The sequence below is a fragment of the Larimichthys crocea genome, chromosome X, assembly GCF_000972845.2.
Source record: "Larimichthys crocea isolate SSNF chromosome X, L_crocea_2.0, whole genome shotgun sequence".
Taxonomy (NCBI): domain Eukaryota; kingdom Metazoa; phylum Chordata; class Actinopteri; family Sciaenidae; genus Larimichthys; species Larimichthys crocea.
Window position 1 is genome coordinate 32,438,721 of NC_040020.1, and position 18,020 is coordinate 32,456,740.

General features: G+C 43.7%; 1 protein-coding gene across 2 annotated transcripts; it reads right to left on the minus strand.

Annotated features, from left to right (window-relative positions):
• Window positions 1-8,866: 8,866 nt before the first annotated feature.
• On the minus strand, window positions 8,867-13,176 carry zfp36l1b (zinc finger protein 36, C3H type-like 1b). Of its 2 annotated transcripts, XM_010754916.3 has the most exons (3): window positions 12,848-13,176; window positions 12,613-12,737; window positions 8,867-11,897 (listed from the first exon to the last, which is right to left on the minus strand). In XM_010754916.3, exons 2-3 carry the CDS (start codon window positions 12,619-12,621, stop codon window positions 10,902-10,904), a joined length of 1,005 nt encoding a protein of 334 aa, XP_010753218.1. In that variant the 5' UTR covers window positions 12,622-12,737; window positions 12,848-13,176; the 3' UTR covers window positions 8,867-10,901. The 2 variants fall into 2 exon arrangements, with proteins under 2 accessions (XP_010753218.1, XP_010753217.3); XM_010754915.3 differs by lacking the exon at window positions 12,613-12,737 and having other exon boundaries at window positions 12,848-13,171.
• Window positions 13,177-18,020: the final 4,844 nt, after the last annotated feature.

Sequence of the window (18,020 nt, forward strand, 5' to 3'; positions counted from 1 at the left end):
TTATCACTGCGATCACCTGGATTTTCCTACATTTTAAGGGGATAATCATGTCTGTAGCTGGCATTTGAGCCAGGGTAGTGAAATCCGTTTTATTTTTTCACTGATCGTTCTCTCCCCTTCCCCTCTAGCGATGACATCACGCACTCTAGGTTGGAAAGTTCTGCCAATACACACCCATTCATTTTTTGGCTTCGTTTTTCTGGTTTTGGCAAAAACCGTTTGCCGAAACTCTGAAAAGCCATAGCCATCGATTCCCGGCCGAGCCGGTCTTTTTGATACCCGTTTTGTGTAGTGCGACAAAAAACTCTGGAGGAGTAGCGAGCCAAAATAAACACGGAAGAAACGGAAGACGAAGAATAAGCCCGAGAGGTTTTAAAGAGTGTGCTCTTTCAGGCACACTCAATAAGAATAAGCCCGAGAGGTTTTAAAGAGTGTGCTCTTTCAGGCACACTCAATAATAATAAGAATAAGCCCGAGAGGTTTTAAAGAGTGTGCTCTTTCAGGCACACTCAATAAGAATAAGCCCGAGAGGTTTTAAAGAGTGTGCTCTTTCAGGCACACTCAATAATAATAATAAGAATAAGCCCGAGAGGTTTTAAAGAGTGTGCTCTTTCAGGCACACTCAATAAGAATAAGCCCGAGAGGTTTTAAAGAGTGTGCTCTTTCAGGCACACTCAATAAGCGCGGTGGATAACATAATATAGTGTGCGCCTTGCACGCACACTCAATAAGCAGAATAAGCGCGGTGGATAACATATAGTGTGCGCTTTCAGGCACACTCAATAAGAAGAAGCCCGAGAGGTTTTCAAGAGTGTGCTCTTTCATCTCTTTGCCTAACATGAGGAGGGAAGGGGAGCAGGCAGTGGAGTCCTGGGCCACAGAGCAATATGCCATTAACACCAGGGGTACGTGTGTATCCCAGTTACGTTGGTGTTTAGCTGTCACGATGGCTAGCTGCTCTGCTAGTGTGCGGTTAAATCTGTCCACGAGGCCGTCACTCTGAGGGTGGAGGGGTGTGGTGTAGGTCTTGTGGGAGCCGAGTTTTCCACAGATTACTGCAAACACACAAGACTCAGAGTTCCTGCCTTGATCAGATGCACTGCCTGGAGCACCGTCTCCTGCAGGGCCTTTGGCATCACCACCTGCCACTGTGTCACTTCTGTAGCTGGCTCCTTTCACTCCTTCTGTAGCACTCCATCACACAGGCGCAGGGCTCCAAACATCGACCAGAGTCTATTTGTGGCTCGTGAAAACATGGCGACATCTTCCATGGAGGCTGACGCTGTGCCGCCACCCAAGAGAGCACAGGTCTGATCATCATCCTGTTTGTGTGCCCACTCTGCTCTATCCACAGCTGCCAGTCTCTGGCTGGTGGTCAGCCCCTCTTCCCCCACAGCCGCACATTTCACATCAGAGTGTAGATGCTCTCCCTCCAGCATCTCTCTTTTCTCACAGTACTGGCAGGAGTCAGTGCCGCAGGGGCGGCAGGAAAGTGCATCAGCGTTCCCATGCTGGGCCCCTGGCCTGTGGACCACAGTGAAGTCATAGGCTTGTAGCTCTTCAATCTAGTGTGCCAGCTGACTTTCTGGTTCTCTGAAAAACATGAACCACTGCAAAGCAGAGTGGTCAGTCCTGACCGTGAAGTGGAGGCCACCCAGGTAATACTTGAAATGTCGTATGGCACTGACCACAGCGAGCAGCTCTCTTCTGGTGACACAGTAGCGACATTCTACCTTGTTGAATGTCCTGCTGTAGTATGCCACTACTCTCTCTCCTCCAGGCGTCGCCTGAGCCAGCACAGCCCATGAGCCCACGTTGCTGGCGTCTGTGTTAAGGATGAAAGGCAGGGTGGGGTCAGGTGGGGACCCTGCAACAGTGTCGAGGGCCTCATCGATGCGTGAGTAGGGTAGGGGTCTTTTTTGGTCACCTTATTGAGGGGTCTGAAATCCACACAAAACCTCCCATCCTCTTTCAGCTTTTTGGGAACCATGACGACTGGAGAGGCCCAGGAGCTTGTGAAGGGGTCGATGACTCCAGCCTGCTGCATCTCTCAGAGGGCTTTTTCTACCGCAGCCTGCTTGGCTAGGGTGGAGGCGTCGAGGTCTCTGATGGGCTGTGAGTCTCCAGTATCGATGTTGTGCTGGATCAGGTCTGTCTGGCCCACACCCTCCTCAGACAATGAGAAACACTCCTTGAACTCGAGCAGTAGCTGCCACAGCAGACTCTGTTCACTAGGGATCAGTCCATCACAGTTTTTCTGCCAAACTTCCCTTACGGCTAAGACTCTCTCACACCCATCTGCTGGTGAGAGAAAAGGTGGATGTGTGTGTGAAGCAGCAGTGGCCAGGGTAAAGGGGGGCAAGGGTGGTTCACTGGGGGAGGTGCAGCAGACGGCCATGTTGTTTGTTGTCCCAGCTGCTAGAACTGTGACAGTGTGGGTCACGGAGCAGCCAGGTTGGGACGACCGCTTAGGCATCTGGATAACATGTCCATCTGGAAAGGTGAGTGTTCCTTTCCTTGTGTTAATAAACTCAGTCCAATACTTCAAGAACATCCAGTCCCAGAATACAGTACTCCAGGCTCGCAATCCACAGTGGGCAGCGAACCGACTTCTTCCCCAACCCCAGAGTCACTAATGCTTCCCCCACCATTGGAGCTCATTCTCTGGTGACAGTTTGCAGTTTCACTACAGTGTGGAAAACTGAGATCCCAGTGCTCAGCACATTGGGTTTCACCAGGATGGCTGAGGAATCCATGTCCACAAGTTTCACGTGTTACTGACGCGTACCAGCAGTCTCCAATCCAGGTTCGGCCCAGTACCACTAGCCATACCAGCTGTCCATCAAGCTCCTCTGCTTGTCGCTCTGCCCCTGCTTGGTTGGAGTGTTGCACTGTTGGAAGAGGTCAGGACACAGGTTTAGGGGTCCGCATCATCCCGATCATGTGGTCCCCGAGGCGTTTCCCTGATTCTGGGGTGTGCGGGGGCAGTCTCGAAATAGATGGCCAGGTTGTCCACATCCCCAGCAGAGCCATGAACGTGGCCTCCCCCTCTGTTCCTCTCTCAGTGTGGCAGCCTGCACTAACTGTGTCAATTTGTCCATCCAGACTGGTTCTGTTGCATTCGAGTCAGCCACACTGTATTGAGTGCGCCTGCCAGGGAACCAGCACACAGCATTTCTCTTTCTATAGCTAGCTCCAAAGCCTGTGGTAGAGACCTGGGAGGAGCCAACAGTGTCTGGATATGCAGGTCGGCTGGCAGCAAGGCCTGGAGGAAATGGTCTCGGGCTAACTTGCTCTGGATGGCGGAGGCATGTGAGCATAGGTGCAGTGAACCAGACCTTCAACATTATTGGCCAGATTTCTCAGTGGCTCCCCTGGTCACCGCTGGTGGCTGCACAGCTCAGACCGTAGCAGGCTGGCTGCTGAGCATAGTCCAAACCGTCTCTTTAGAGCTCCAAATAATGCATCATAGCAGCAGGCTTGACAAAGCATCCCCAGTAAGGCACATTGCTAGCTGAAGTCCTTTCTCTTCAGTGGACCACCTGCCAGCTTGAGCTAACCTAATTGTGCATGAAAAGCTTCCCAGTCAGCTTTGCCATCATATCTGGGGGTTTTCATTGTGGGTGAGAGGGCGCCACCCTATGGCTCTACCTCTCTGCTCACATCCATGCTCTTGGCAGCTGCCGTTTTCCCGCCTTCCCTCTCCGGAGCGGCTAGAAGAGCCCAAGCCAGCCTCTGTAGCCATCCTCACTGCCATCTCTCTCACCCGTTCTCTGTGTCCTGCCACACTCTGGGCGGTGTCCATGTCCTCATCAGGCATGAAGCTATCTTATTGTTGAATTATCAGTGACACTCTGGCGTGTTTGTGTTGAGAAATGTTGATGATGTCATTAAAAGAAATCATTAAAATAGTGAAAAAATACTTCCTCAGTTCTCCAATCAGATTGTAGCTTGCAGCATCATGTATCGCCATGATCGTGTTATTATTGGAGTGAATGGACGGCTGGAGCTCTGCTCCGAGTGTCTTTTACCGCCGCAAACAGGTTTATATTGGAGTCAATTGAGAACCCAGAGCATTTTATACAGATGCGGAAGGGTACCTTTGCCCAGAAAATACACTGCACGCGGAACAGCTCAGGAATGGCTCTACTCCAGAACGACAATGTACTCCGCCAACTCACACATAATCCATTTGTGATGCGCCGGACACAGAGCGTTGCAAGAATGCACAAGATCTCGCCAATTCACGCATAATCGCGCGATATTGCCGGCTGTAGTCTCTTTATCTCCTGCAATGGCATTCCACGCCGTTTTTTTTTTCTAGTGTCCTTATAAAAGGATGTGAGGTGTCATAAATGATAGGTTGATTTTGGACCTCCAGAATCAACTTCTCCTCATCCATAGGGTCAATGGGGTGAAAAGACACCTGAAAACCTCTGACCTGTTGACTTCACGTCGCCCCCGCCCATTATGACGTGTTCTTGTAATGAAACTCGATCTGCGGTGAACACAGAGTATTTTATTTTGAAAATCAACCAGGGTTTTATTTTGTATTTTGTAGCCAATTTCCTTCCCCGTACAATCTGCTCTGTGCTGAATTTATGCGCCGTGCTCCGGCGTCGGTGAAAAACAGAAGCTCTGCGTATGTGTTGTGGAGGGCTGCCGGTCGCCGCAGTTGTTCTAGGCTCGTGACGCAGCAAAACTGGAGACTGTGTGAGCTGACACATTGACTAAAATTGAAACGTAACGGCTCCGCCGCCGTGGTGGAGTTGTTCCGGAGTCGTTCCGCATGCAGTGTATTTTAGGGGTTAGCGTCAGTATCAGACAGCTAGGGCAGTGACAAATTGTCGGTATTTTACGCGTTGGGAATGAGAACAGGTTGGAAATAGGGTTTCTCCCTCACATTCTGCTGACTTCATCTGAAGCTGTCTCCACTCTTTCAGGATCGATCTACTACATCTACTTCAAAAGAATCTCTTGTGTAATCTGCAGGTCAGTCATTGCAGGATCTTCTTTTTGCAGTCTCATGAGATCCTGTGAATCATTCTCCTCAAAGAGAGCAGGGATTACATCTGCATGAATGACAAGTGATGCTGCTTTTGACAAGCAGCTTTGACAGTGTCTGCAGTCACCTGTTCAAACTTGTTCTGGCATCATTTTCCAGTGTACCATAGGATGCTGGTTCTTTCACCTCCTGAAGAGAAGAGTCACCTCTTGTCAGTGCAAAGACTAGCTTAATTAACAATGATAAATATCCCTACCAACAACTCTAAATCTGCCTGATTTGCATATTGTATCTTGAAGCTTGAAGCCACTAACCAATCCATCCAAGAGTCACCTGAGATTTGATCAGAGTTACTGTGACACTGTGAGGAGATCCTGAAGAAACTTCACACAGATTTCTGAATGGATTCACACATTCTAAAACTTTTTGATGTTATTCATGTGGTTTCTTCCCTGCAAAATGCTGAGTCATTCAATGAAACAGAAAGAACTCTGTGGTTAACCATGATTTGATGGATTAGGACCACACCTGATTATCAGTAAAGTAACTTTAACACGTGGATGTACCTGCAGGATTTATGACATCACTAGTTTGGTGACTAATCTTCAAAATGAAATCTACATATGTGATGTGTAACCTTGAAACCTGTCAAATAGTTCAATCTTTAGAATCACCAACATTTGCATGTTCATAGATTCTGTTTGTTTTTTTACCCTAAATCATTTTTTATTTCTACACATGCTTCAAACAGATTTATACAGTAAACATCAGAACTGATATTTCACTTTTTATAGTCATTTTCCCACTTTCTGCAGTATGTAAGCTAAGCTCGACTGAAAACAATGATGTGGCTCTTATTGATCACAAACAAAACTTTCCTTCAATTCAGACTCTTCAGGGCACAGAGTCAACTGAAATCTACCAAACAAAGAGACAAGATTTGAATGTTCCATAGGTGACGGTGTGTTTTCCAAGAAATGAGGTAAGGAGACCATGTATGAAGGCAGATGTATTTTCTAAGGGAGGCAGTTTACAATCAATTCACCTCAAGTCTTTGGGTCAAGTAAAAAACAACAGCATGATCATTTAAAATTGCTTCTTGGCCCTGTGGTCCACATGTATGCAACTATTAAAAACGCTTTCACACGTGTCTATGGTTTGGCAAATATGTGATGAGTCGTCAGAGTTATGACTGACTGTGAGTTTGGCGATAAAATCTAGTTCAGAAACCTCAAGCAGAACCAAGCTCAGTGGTGGACAGTGTCTGCCTCCCAAACCCAGAATGGTAGTTTGTTCCACAGAAGAGGAACCTGATAGCTGAAGGCTCTGGCTCCCAATCTACTTTTGGAAACTATAGGAACCACAAGGAACCCAGCGTCCTGAGAGCGCAGTGCTCTAGAGGGGTAGTAAGGTATTATGAGCTATTTTAGATACGATGGTGCCTGACCATGAAGAGCTTTGTAAGTAAGGAGAAGAATTTTAAATTCTATTCTAGATTTAATAGGTAGCCAATGCAAGGAAGCCAAAATGGGAGAGATGTGATCTCTGATCTTGGTTCCTGTCAGAACACGTGCAGCAGCATTCTGAATTAACTGCAAAGTCCAAAGAGACTTATTAGAGCAGCCTGATAACAAAGAGTTACAATAGTCCAGCCTAGAAGTAACAAATGCGTGGACTAGTTTTTCTGCATCCGCTTGAGAGACGATGTCTACGGTGGAGCTGGAGGCCAGGGTGATCCAATCTACAGTAACTAAGTCTCTAGAAAGTTTCTGAGGTGTTTGGAACTTCAGTTACTATCTTCAGTGAATATAGATTAACCACTTCAATTAATATAAATACTTTAATACAGATAAAATACATAGAGGCTCAGCGCTTCAACATGCCCTACAGTGGTTTGAAATAATAGGAGTGTTCATCCTGTTTGACGATAAAAGTTTCAGAAGAGAACCCACTGATGCTCTGTGTGCATTGAACCATTTAATGAATCAGTGTGGTGATAAACCTCAGGCTGAGCTCGGCCAAACAGGCAGGTTTGTTTTCTATTAACATGTTATCAGCTCATGCGTGGGTGTGGACACAGAGCAGAGTGAAGACTTAAAGGGCTGAGCTACAGTCAGCCAATAGAGTTCATTCAGAGCCGCTGACTGCAGACCAGCGTGATAACAGAAGTCATACAAGCCTTTGTATGTTCAAAGAGCTGAATATAAAAGTGAATAATTTTTCTCTCTAACTGTTAGTTCAAGGAGGTGTACCCAACAAAACTGGAACCAAACTGGAAGCAACTGGTCCAGACAACTTTAGACCTGACTCAATCAGACTGAACAGAATGTGGATGTGGTCTGTTTAGTTTTCATTGAAACAGGCAGTGCTGGTAGCTGACTAAACTAGATGGGAAATATCTTCTTTCTTTCTTTTTGCTTCAGCATACAGCAGCCTGACTCAGCTACTAAAGCTCAGGACTGAACATAACCCGTCAGTCCTGCAGGTTTTTAAGGCTCTGACGGGCTGTTACCATGGCACCAGTTCCCATGACTTGTGTTCCCATGGCCCATGAGCCTTCAGGGGAAGTTTGACAATAAGCTGAACAATGATGTTATTTCTGGTGGTTCCTCCTGGTTTTTCTGACCAAAGGACACACACAGTCATGAACTCACTGCAAATGTTTATGTACAGCCAGTGAAGGTGACAGTGTGTGTGTGTGTGTCTGTGTGTGCATGCAGAGAGCTTTAGATGTATGCTGGCTTGACACTAAACAGACCCAGAGGACTGACCTGTTCTTGCAGGTCACAGTCTGTAACACATCCTTACTTCTGAGTCTGAATTATGACTATGATAATGCGTTGAATGTTATTGTAGGCATTTGGACGTTTGCAGCTGGTGGTCTTCAAGAAACTAAACAAATCCAGTTAACTACAATAACTCACAGACACGCCTATAGTTATGGCTCTTGTAGTAGCAGTGACACCATCTCAGATGCTGTGAACGGTGACCATAGCAACATCCAGAGCTGCGATGACAGCCAAAACCACAGCTTCAAACACAGCTGTTGCCATACAGCCCACAGCCAGGCATAAGCTAGGCAGGAAGTTGTTGTTCCACCATGATCGTCCAGAACAGCTTCAGTGCTCCCTGTCACAGTCCCAAAGGTTTTCCCATTCCTATTCTTCTCATGGTGAAGAGCACTGTCGAACAGGTCGCTCCAAAATCTCCTACAGGTGTTCAGTTGGCTTGAGTTGTGCTGACAGTGAAGGCGTTCACTGAGGCCTGTGGTCTGTATGAAAGCATCTGTATTCATCTCACATATCCACCCTGGTAAAGAATGCTCAGAAACAACTTTATTTCTTAAAGAAACAATTCTGATTAAATTTAACTGGAGGAGCAGGAACAGAAAGTATCGTGACTGGAAACATTACTGCATCGTTTATTTATTTTACATCTGTTCATGTTCGGTCATAAAGGAAGTCCTGACTGACAGTTTGTATGGTGGTCGTGGTGATGATATGGTCTCTAATCACTGATGGACCCGTTGGATTTATTTAAAGTCACACATGTAACTTCAGCCTGATGCTATCAGCTAGGATGGAATAGATGAACTGACTGGGTGTATCTGTTTATTTCCCACACACAATGTTGGATATGCAGCATAAATGTCGTTTGATTGTTATTTATCAGCTGTAATCTCTATATGCACAGTTGGAATCAAAGGCTGAGTGGAACCTGATGTTCATGTGTTCAATGGATCGAGTGTCACTTTCATTTTCACTTAATCATCTTGATAAGATACGCCAGGAGTTTTTGTGTAATGTACCTCATTAGAGCTCTACACAGAACGTAAAAGAATGACTTTGAGGGACTCACACATTCAATATAAATACATATTTTATTGATTTAACTGCGGCCATACAAAATAGACCATAAACAAAATAATTACTGTAGTAACAGCAACGGCTGCTGGCGAATACATTCAACAGTTGTTTTTCATGTGACAGTCCTGTTAATCTCTGTTAACCTACACAGACATTCAGGCCTGTTCTAGAAAAATATGAAGGCACAACATCTGGAAACAAGGAATGTATTCATAGGCACTTTATGGTCAAAAACAACCTTTACATCAACAAGACTCAAAGTGCTGGTGAGTGTGTGCATGTCACTGAGGAAAACACACTTCCATCATCATCTTTTCAAAATAAGAGCATATAATGCTTTTGTCACAGAGTAAAACGGATTCAGTGACACTGATAATCAAATCAAACTTCATCCCATTGAGAGACACCGATACATGACGAGAACGCTGCCTACAACTGCAGCACGGCTGAGAGGCCAGGCGACAATTAACTGGCAACATCTGGAAATGGAAATGTGACATTGTGCAAGGTGCAGGTGGGAGATTTAAACAGGTTTAACAACTTCTGCTTCTACATTTTGAGCTTGGAACACTTTGGATTCAATCAAATTCTGGAGCGTTGGTGAACTTGAAGGATAATAAAAACAAAACAACTCTGAAGATATACTGAAACATTTCCTTTTTTGGTGTTGACAGGCTTTAAAATTGGTTTGAAGTGCAAATAAATACAGCCATGTATGTACGGTGGCACTTCAGACACAAACAGACACACCATAAGAACCCTGTTAAACCAGCACCACCTGCAACCCGAGTGCCAATTCCTCAATCAACCACGAGTTACTTGTTAGTATGTGACTACTGTATGAACTTTTAATAATTTCATCTTCATTAATGCAGCTGCAGCAGGGAAACCCCCTGCATGCACTGGAGCATTAACTTTGCCCCTTGAGCTGTAAGACTACAGCAGATTCTTGAGGTGCTGTCCACCGCGTTGGACGGGCAAACAATAAATAAACTTGGTTTTAAATTAACTTTCAGCAGAAATCAAGTGTTACAAAATATGTAGAATATATTAACTGTGAAAAAAAAAAACATCTTGAAATGAACATAGAAGAAAAATTAGATTCTATTGTTTCATTTACCGGATAAATACTAAATAAAAATGCTTAAGATCAACAATAAATACATTCTGATAAATAACCAGTGACACCAAAGACCTGACTCTGAGGCCTATGGAAATAAACTCAGCAATAATAATAATAATAATAAGAATAATAATAATAATAATAATAATAATAATAGTGTGTGAATAATGTTCAAAAGATCAAAACTTAGTATGAACATTTCAAAATCGAGGAACCTGCTGAAATGTGGAATAAAACAAACACTTGAGCAACTAGCACTGGAACTCAGACAAATCAGACAGAGATCTCCACGCACAACAAGTGTCATCAGTGAGAGAACACGAGTGAGAACATTTGCTTTCTTCTGCTTTGTCTAATTTGGTCTCTTTTAAATGTTTCAAAATGACTGCTGAGATTTTTTCACTCACATAATCAGAACCAATTCAATGAAACAAGACACTTGGCCTGAGCCATGGAAACAGTCAGTGGGCCTCTTTAAGTGAAGGAACAGGAAATTGGGCATGATTGCAAGTGAAAAAGAAAGTGGGCTTAGTGCTGACTTCATGCGAGTCATCTCCAAGCTCCAAGGCACGTTAGAATCTTACCGTCTACTGACAACACTTCCAGGCTGAAGGCAGACTCACAGTCTCTCAGAGGTGTAAAGGCTGTGGCACAGGCAATCGATAACAATGGCTGTCTGTACATACACAATACTGCAACACACTGAGTACAGCACAGAGACACACTGTACTGATCTCACACACACACATACGGCTCAATAATATGTTCTATTCAACCTCATAATGTGATCTCTTCATTTCAGTGTGAATTTGTTGATCATACTCTTCAACATGTTAAAGAGACATAATCAGGGTGGAGGGGTTTATGTGACTCACTGGCTACAACAGAGGAGGGGAAATTTCTCTCTTTACTCATCATTGATGGAGAGCCTGCTGAAGATTGGGAGGCGGCGGGAGGCATCCAGGAGGGAAGACTCAGAGCTGCTGTGACTGCCCAGGCTGCTCTGGTATCCCTCCTGGTCGGACAGAGAGTCTGCGAGGCTGGGGGGGCTCTCTAGCATGGGCTGGAAGAAGCTAGGTATGGTCGGGGTAGACAGGGCTGGACCCTGAGACTCAGACCCGACTGTGCCCAGGCTAGGGCTGAACAGACTGCCAAGGTCCTGACTGGAGAAAGTGAAAGGGTTGTTCTGGCACTCTGTGAAATCTTTGGCGGAGAATATGGGTGGAGGTGTGATGGAGGTGGGGCTGTCCTGCAGGCCACCACAGCTGGGGAAGCCTGTGAAGCTGATGTTTTGCTTCAACCGAGGGCTGTCCATCTTGTTCAAGAATGAGAGGGGAGGCGGCCCGCGGCGCTCCTCTGCGTTGTGGATGAAGTTGCAGCGGGGGCCGTACGGACAGTACCCGGAGCTGTGGAAGGTGCGGCACAGCTCCGTCTTGTATTTGGGGTGGCGGTTCAGGCTGCGCAACTCTTGCATACCGTGGGCGAACTGGCACTTATCACCGTACTTACAGGTGCCATTCTCTTCAAAGGGCCTGCACAGCTCTGTCTTATAGCGGCTGGAGTTGACTTGGCTGCTTCCACCCACACACACCTGACCACCGGAGCCCAGCTGGTCCCCCAGCTCTGAGTAGGAGTGCTCACAGTAACGGTTCTCCTTGTTGCTACTGCCCATCATGACACAGGGGTCGGTTTTAAGGCTGTTATCAAACTGACTGAACTTTGCAGCGGGGAGGCTGACTGAGTGACTCCGCTGAAACAGGCCTCCTGCAGAGGGGGCCCCCACCAACTTCCTGTCCAGCACAGTGGGGGCACCGGAAAAGGAGGTGGTACTGGAATATGTGACAGGCGTCAACTGAGCTTCACCAAGACTGTGGCTGTTGCTGTAGTTCAACATCTTATTGTTCTGTAACGAGAACCATGTGGAAGTTAGAAAAGTGAGCAGTCAGGTCAACAAGCACACACCTTCATCCGTGCTCATCGGGGTGTGTGTGTGTGTGTGTGTGTGTGTGTGTGTGTTCTACATCAGCATTTAGTCATGAGTTGTCTAGCATGGTATGAGGATGTGTTTTGGATGTGTCTCATCACATAGTGACATAGTGTAAACTCCGATGTGGCCTGATTCAGCCCGAGTAACTTCCAAATTCTGCAACATACCATAGAAACCATCACCCATCAGCAGAATCTGAAATGTTAAGTGTAAATGATCAACCTGTCACAGTGTGTAAACTTACTGTACACACTAAAATCAGGCATGTTACAGACACACTGAGCACACAGCACTTTAACACAGCACTGTTCAATAACACACAACAGTCCGGGTTGTTCAGGCCACAGCTCGTCTGTCTTCCACAGCTCACGCTGGTTAACATGACACAGCGTGTTGTCATTTAATGACTTCACTGTTTTAGAATGTGACAGCACAATGTGGCTAACCAGTAACTCAGACCCAGTTCACACACACACTGACTGAGAGCTACAAGCTGCCGCCGGCCAACGCGTTCCCAGCGTGTGGGGACACACTGGAAGACTTTTGTGTTTAACCTGCTCACATTTGGCTTTTTGATTTTACAGTTTAAGTTTCAGCTCTGACGACTTGTCTGCGTGCGTCACACCGTTACCGTCAACATGTACACGTTAGCCAGCAGCAGAGAACACAGCACGGATCAAAGTTAGCTGCTCCACACAAGCTGCGTGTCGTTCAAAGAGTTTCAGAGACGTGCAGCTTACAGGAACTCCTCCACACCTGTGCGGATGACCCGTGGTTACTTCTCCAAAACTCACAACAAACTTATGGCAAGAGAAACGGCTAGGCTAATGTTAGCATGCCGTTTCCGAACAGAAACAGTCCTTTACCTCGTTGGAGACTTCTCTGCGTTCAAAGAAAGGTGGGATAATGGTCGCTGTCATCTTTGTTGCTAACAAATGACAATTGGAGCTGGTAGTTTTGTGTGGTGCTCCAGATTTGAGTGTTTTCTCTCCCGTGGAGAGAGTGCCGCGACGCGCTGCTGCGCAGGACTCTCTTAAACGGGCAGCGGCCATGGTTCCAGGGGCGTGCGCAGTAATCATAACAACAACTGTCAGCTCACTGACAGTGACAGCACACGCTGCAAAGTTAGTGAGCGCCCAGCTGCTGTGACTCAAGCTTCCAGCTGTACCAGTATTACATAAGTGGATTTGAAATAAAACAACTGTAAATAAAATGTTCATTTTAAATACTTCATAGAGAATCCTTTGCAGACAATGACTGTTTAATGTCTGGAATACATGGACAACATCAAATGCTGGGTTGAACTTTGTGATTTTGAAATTTTGTCTTCAGCAGTTGAAATGAATACTTGATCAGGTTGAGGTCAGATGATTGACTTGGTCATTGCATAATATTGAACTTCTGTCTTAAAAATGTTTTGGATCATTGTCTGAGAGACTGCACTTTAAGCCCATATTCATCATTTAACTAAAACTTGAATATATTTTGGTTAACAATCAAAATAACAAACTTGTCTTAGTGTCCAAATACTGTATATATGGACCGAACTGTAGTTCAGGTACATTTGTATTATATGATCAATACATGTAGAGCAAATTTGACCTGCCTGACATCATTCAGCATTCAATAAGTTAAACAGGGAAATAAAGAATCCCACATCATGTTTATTTCAGGTCATGTAACTTCTTCCTGCTGTTACAAATGTTCACATGTGCAATTATTAAGTCTGTGTTTGGGAGCATTTGAAATATAAAACATATTTGACTTTACCACATAGTTCCAGATCCTGTAATGTGGATCAATGAGTCAGCACATTTATTCATTATTTATAATGTGGCAGCTTTGGTGTTGAGGAAGCTTCAACACATGCTGACACTGAATACTGCACTGTTAAATGATAACTGACATTTAATTTTCCCTCTCCCGTGTAGTTTGTCATGATTTTGGTATAAATCAAGTTAAATATGTCCATATTTCTTACTTTGTTTCACAGGTTTCTTGTGGGTAGTCTCAGTTGGTCTGGAATTAAATTAATCATAGAATAACAAGCTACAAACGATGACAAATATGGGGATCCATGCTTCATATAATGAAGTAAATAACAGTGTCTAAAGGATATGCATGAAGGATAATAAGCTATCAGTGAAGCTAAATATAGAGCTTTTGGCTGCGTTGTGTTATTCAGGGCCGGCCCTAGGATTTTGGTGGCCCTAAGCAAGACTTTGTGTGTGGCCCCAAAACACTCACAAGGCAACCACCAAATCACATGCACTGCTCGTAACTGAATGACACTTTAACAACAAACAAACTTTATTTTAGAACAATGTATCGGTATATTAAAATATGAGAGGCTAAGACAATTGAAAGTATTCTGAATAATGAAAAATAACTAACTTGCATGTAACAAAGTAACAACAATGACAAATAAACACCAATAAAAACTAAAATATTTTGAAAAATAGCAATGATTAATAAGAGAGAGAAATATTCAAAATAATAAATAATGAAGATGATAATATAAATAATGAGACCTGGTGTAGCAGAGGTCTGTCCAAAGTATTTCAATAATGCCCCTGAAAAGATAATACATTAGATTATTATTATTTTTACATATAGGCTGGAAGATATGACATAGGTATGTCATATGTATCTTCCATATGTATTTATTAACCACACAACAAATGCAATTTTCTCAGTGAAATATACAAATTAGCTGATTGTCCAAATATGTCCAAATGAGATGTATGTTTGTATGAGATACAAAAATACAATTTAACATAGCTTGGAAAGCAAATGGATAGCCTGAAACTATTTGGGCCAATTTGGACATTTAATATGTTCTGTATTAAAATAATATATCAAAACACAGATTTAATGTTGCAATAAAACATTAGTAGCTAGTTTACAAGTAAAACTAGACTCCTACTCATGTTCATGCTTGGCCTCTGGTATTGTTGCTTCAAAACATAGAAAAATGAAAACTACTTATACCAACAAGGCAAAAGAAACATTTACATTATACACAGATGTTAAATACTGTTATAGTTAATCTTTTCTCATATCAAGTGTAGTGCGGGCTAAATAATACATAACAGAGTGCTTCTGCATCCTAAAATAAAATGGATTGATTGACTATATAATATCAGGATAGGATTTGTGCTTATTTGAAACATACTGTTTTTGAACTGCTTGTAAGTCTGTTCATAGTCTATTCTTCATTCAAAGCTGTTTTCCTGTCTATTTTTCACATTTCTCTGACATGACATGCAGTCACAGAGCCCGACTAGTTTACCAGCTAGTTTATTATTAAGTTCAATAACCCCCTGGCCCCTGCTGTGTTGCGATGTGTCGGATACAACGTGAAAGTGCTCTCATTATGCTCTCATGCTATTTTTACAATAACAGCAATGCTGCGCGGCAGATTATTTAATCTGATTGAAATGAAATGAATTAAACAGTCACATTATAACATACCTTTATCTTGTGATCTTCTTTCCGTCTCGATTTTTCTTTTTCTCCGTCCTTCTGCACCACTCCTAAACTTTCTTTTAGGGACATTGTAGTGTTGTTAATTTCCCACATCAACGAAATAACGATACCCACGATGCCGCGGTTGCCGACCGTTGCGGCTGCGTTGTCACCATGGTTACGCACGGAGGAGGGAGCGGTCACAAACAAACAAACTTTACTGTTTGTTTGTTTGTTTATTTTTCACCCCTGTACTAATACGTCTGTTTAAATTGATTGTAAATTTAATTGTTACCGTCATTGTAGTATATGTTGAAATAAAGAGAGGGTCAAAAAATCCAATAACACACTGACCGTGTGGCCCCCTCTAGTGGTTGTGGCCCTAAACAACCGCATAGAGTGTTTATGCCAGCGGCCAGCCCTGGTGTTATTCCTTGTTAAGCATTGCATCAGCCTGTTTTCTATGTAGGAGAAATTTCATTTTACTGAACCACACCTGTTTTTTAAGTTATTGTCTGCTTCTCCCTCGCCTCCCCTCTTCACATCTCTAACAGCCTTAAATCTGCTGTGGCAGTCTTCTAACACACTCCATGAGAGACCTTAGCATCACTGGTCACATGGTGTCACAGTATACTATGGTTTGTTCGCTGAGGTAACATTGCTACATCTAGCTCTAAGAAATATTTTTGAAGATTTTTTTTTGGTTGTTGTATTTTTTGATCCCTGCCTTGATGCTCTTCCGTCTGCTTGGTCATCCAGCCTTCCCACACTCAGCCTGCCTTTGTTTGTTCTCCAGTCTTCACCCTCCTGCCCTGGATATCTTCCATCATCACCCACCTCCTCCTGTGTTGTGATATTTTTGTCGCACCTTTTTTGTGAAGAAACTTTCTAAGTCTATACCTGCCTGCTGTCTGCATTGTGGGTTTAGTGCCCTGTCTAACCTCACACTTAAAACTAAAGAAATTTAGTCAGGGACATTATACATATCTTATCCATTCCATCAGCTGTGGATATGATTTTAATACTGTTTTAAGTAAGGTGGTGACTCTTGCTGAAACTACCCAGAAAAAAATAGAAAGAGGACATGATGTTACATTTACATTTGTCATTTAGTGTGTCATCTAATGTGTCATCTTAGTGTGTCATTTAATGTGGCTACGGGTAGCCAGTGGAGCTTGATGAGCAGCGGGGTAACATGTGACCTTTTGGGTTAATTTAAAACCAGGTGCAATGCTGCGTTCTGGATCATCTGGAGAGGTTTCACTGTGCAGGTTGGCAGGTCTGTCAGGAGGGTGTTACAGTAATCAAGCCGTGAGTTGACCACAGCCAGTATTAATAGTTGTGTAGCACATTGGATCAGTGTAAAGTGGCACAATTGGACAACTGAGGCAACGTAATTATGGAAAGTAAGTTGGTCATTAGTCATGACCCCTAAGTTTCTCACTATCCTGGTGTGGGCGAGACATAGGGAGTCAGTTTTGATGTTGATGTCATGGTGTATACTAGTATGTTTAGCTGAGAGGAGCAGCAGTTCAGTTTTAGAGGTTCAGCTGGAGATGGTGTGCCTTCATCCATGCGGGGCCCCAGCATTGAGCCCTGGGGCACCCCGGTGGTGAGGTGTGATGAGGTATGGATGACTATCTAAACCAGGATACACTGAACGAGCACCCTGTGAGACAGGATTTAAGCCAGGGAAGAGCCAAACCAGAGATGCCCATGTTAGAGAGAGTAGAGAGGAGGATGCGATGGTTAACTGTGTGAGTCTGTGTCAAAGGTAGCTGATAAGTCCAGCAGAATGAGGACAGAGGACTGTGCTGCTGCTCTGGTTTCTTTTAGTTTCTGTTACAGACAACAGAGCTGTTTCGGTTGAGTGACCGCTCTTGAAACCAGATTGATTCAGATGAAAAAGATTGTTCTGTAAGAGGAATTCTGAGAGTTGTTTAGTGACCGCTGAACAACAGTGAAGTAGAAAGGAGACCACAACATTAAGGACTCTCCTTTGTTTCAATGGCCTGAAGAAAATATGCAGATATATTATTGTAGTGGCTACATATGAGTGTATGTTCAAATATGTGAAATATTAGTTATTTTAACCCATCAAATTATGGTTAAAATAACTAACTAATAACTTCAGCTCTTCTAATGTGTGTTATAGTGTATATATGGTGCAAATATGCAAATATGAAACACCACCCACATCACACAATATTAAATTATGTAATGTGAGTGTGAGTTTATACATTACTGCATGCTAAAAATAAGTTTGACAAAATAATTTCAATTAGTGGCCCACTCTCAGCTGTTTTCTGATCTCACAGGCAATCAATAAGTGAAAAAGATAAATATCACAAAAAACAATATCCATAAATGGATAATCAGGTAATTAAATTAATAAAAAAAAATCAGATGAAATATTCATGCCAAGGCCATGGTTATAGTGCAGTGCTGAGTGGATACATGCAAAAGGAGTAGAAAACTGCCTAGCCAAACAACTTCAAGTTATAACTCAAAGATTATTATGTCATCTTGCCAGTTGGCCCAGATGTAGATTGCTGACTCTGTGACAAACAT

Coding starts and splice junctions, on each gene's coding strand:
- zfp36l1b (XM_010754915.3), bottom strand. CDS start 13,060: ATGATTACTGCGCACGCCCCTGGAACCATGGCCGCTGCCCGTTTAAGA. Junction 11,898..12,847: donor GCAGAGAAGTCTCCAACGAG/GTAAAGGACTGT, acceptor TTCTCGTTACAG/AACAATAAGATGTTGAACTA.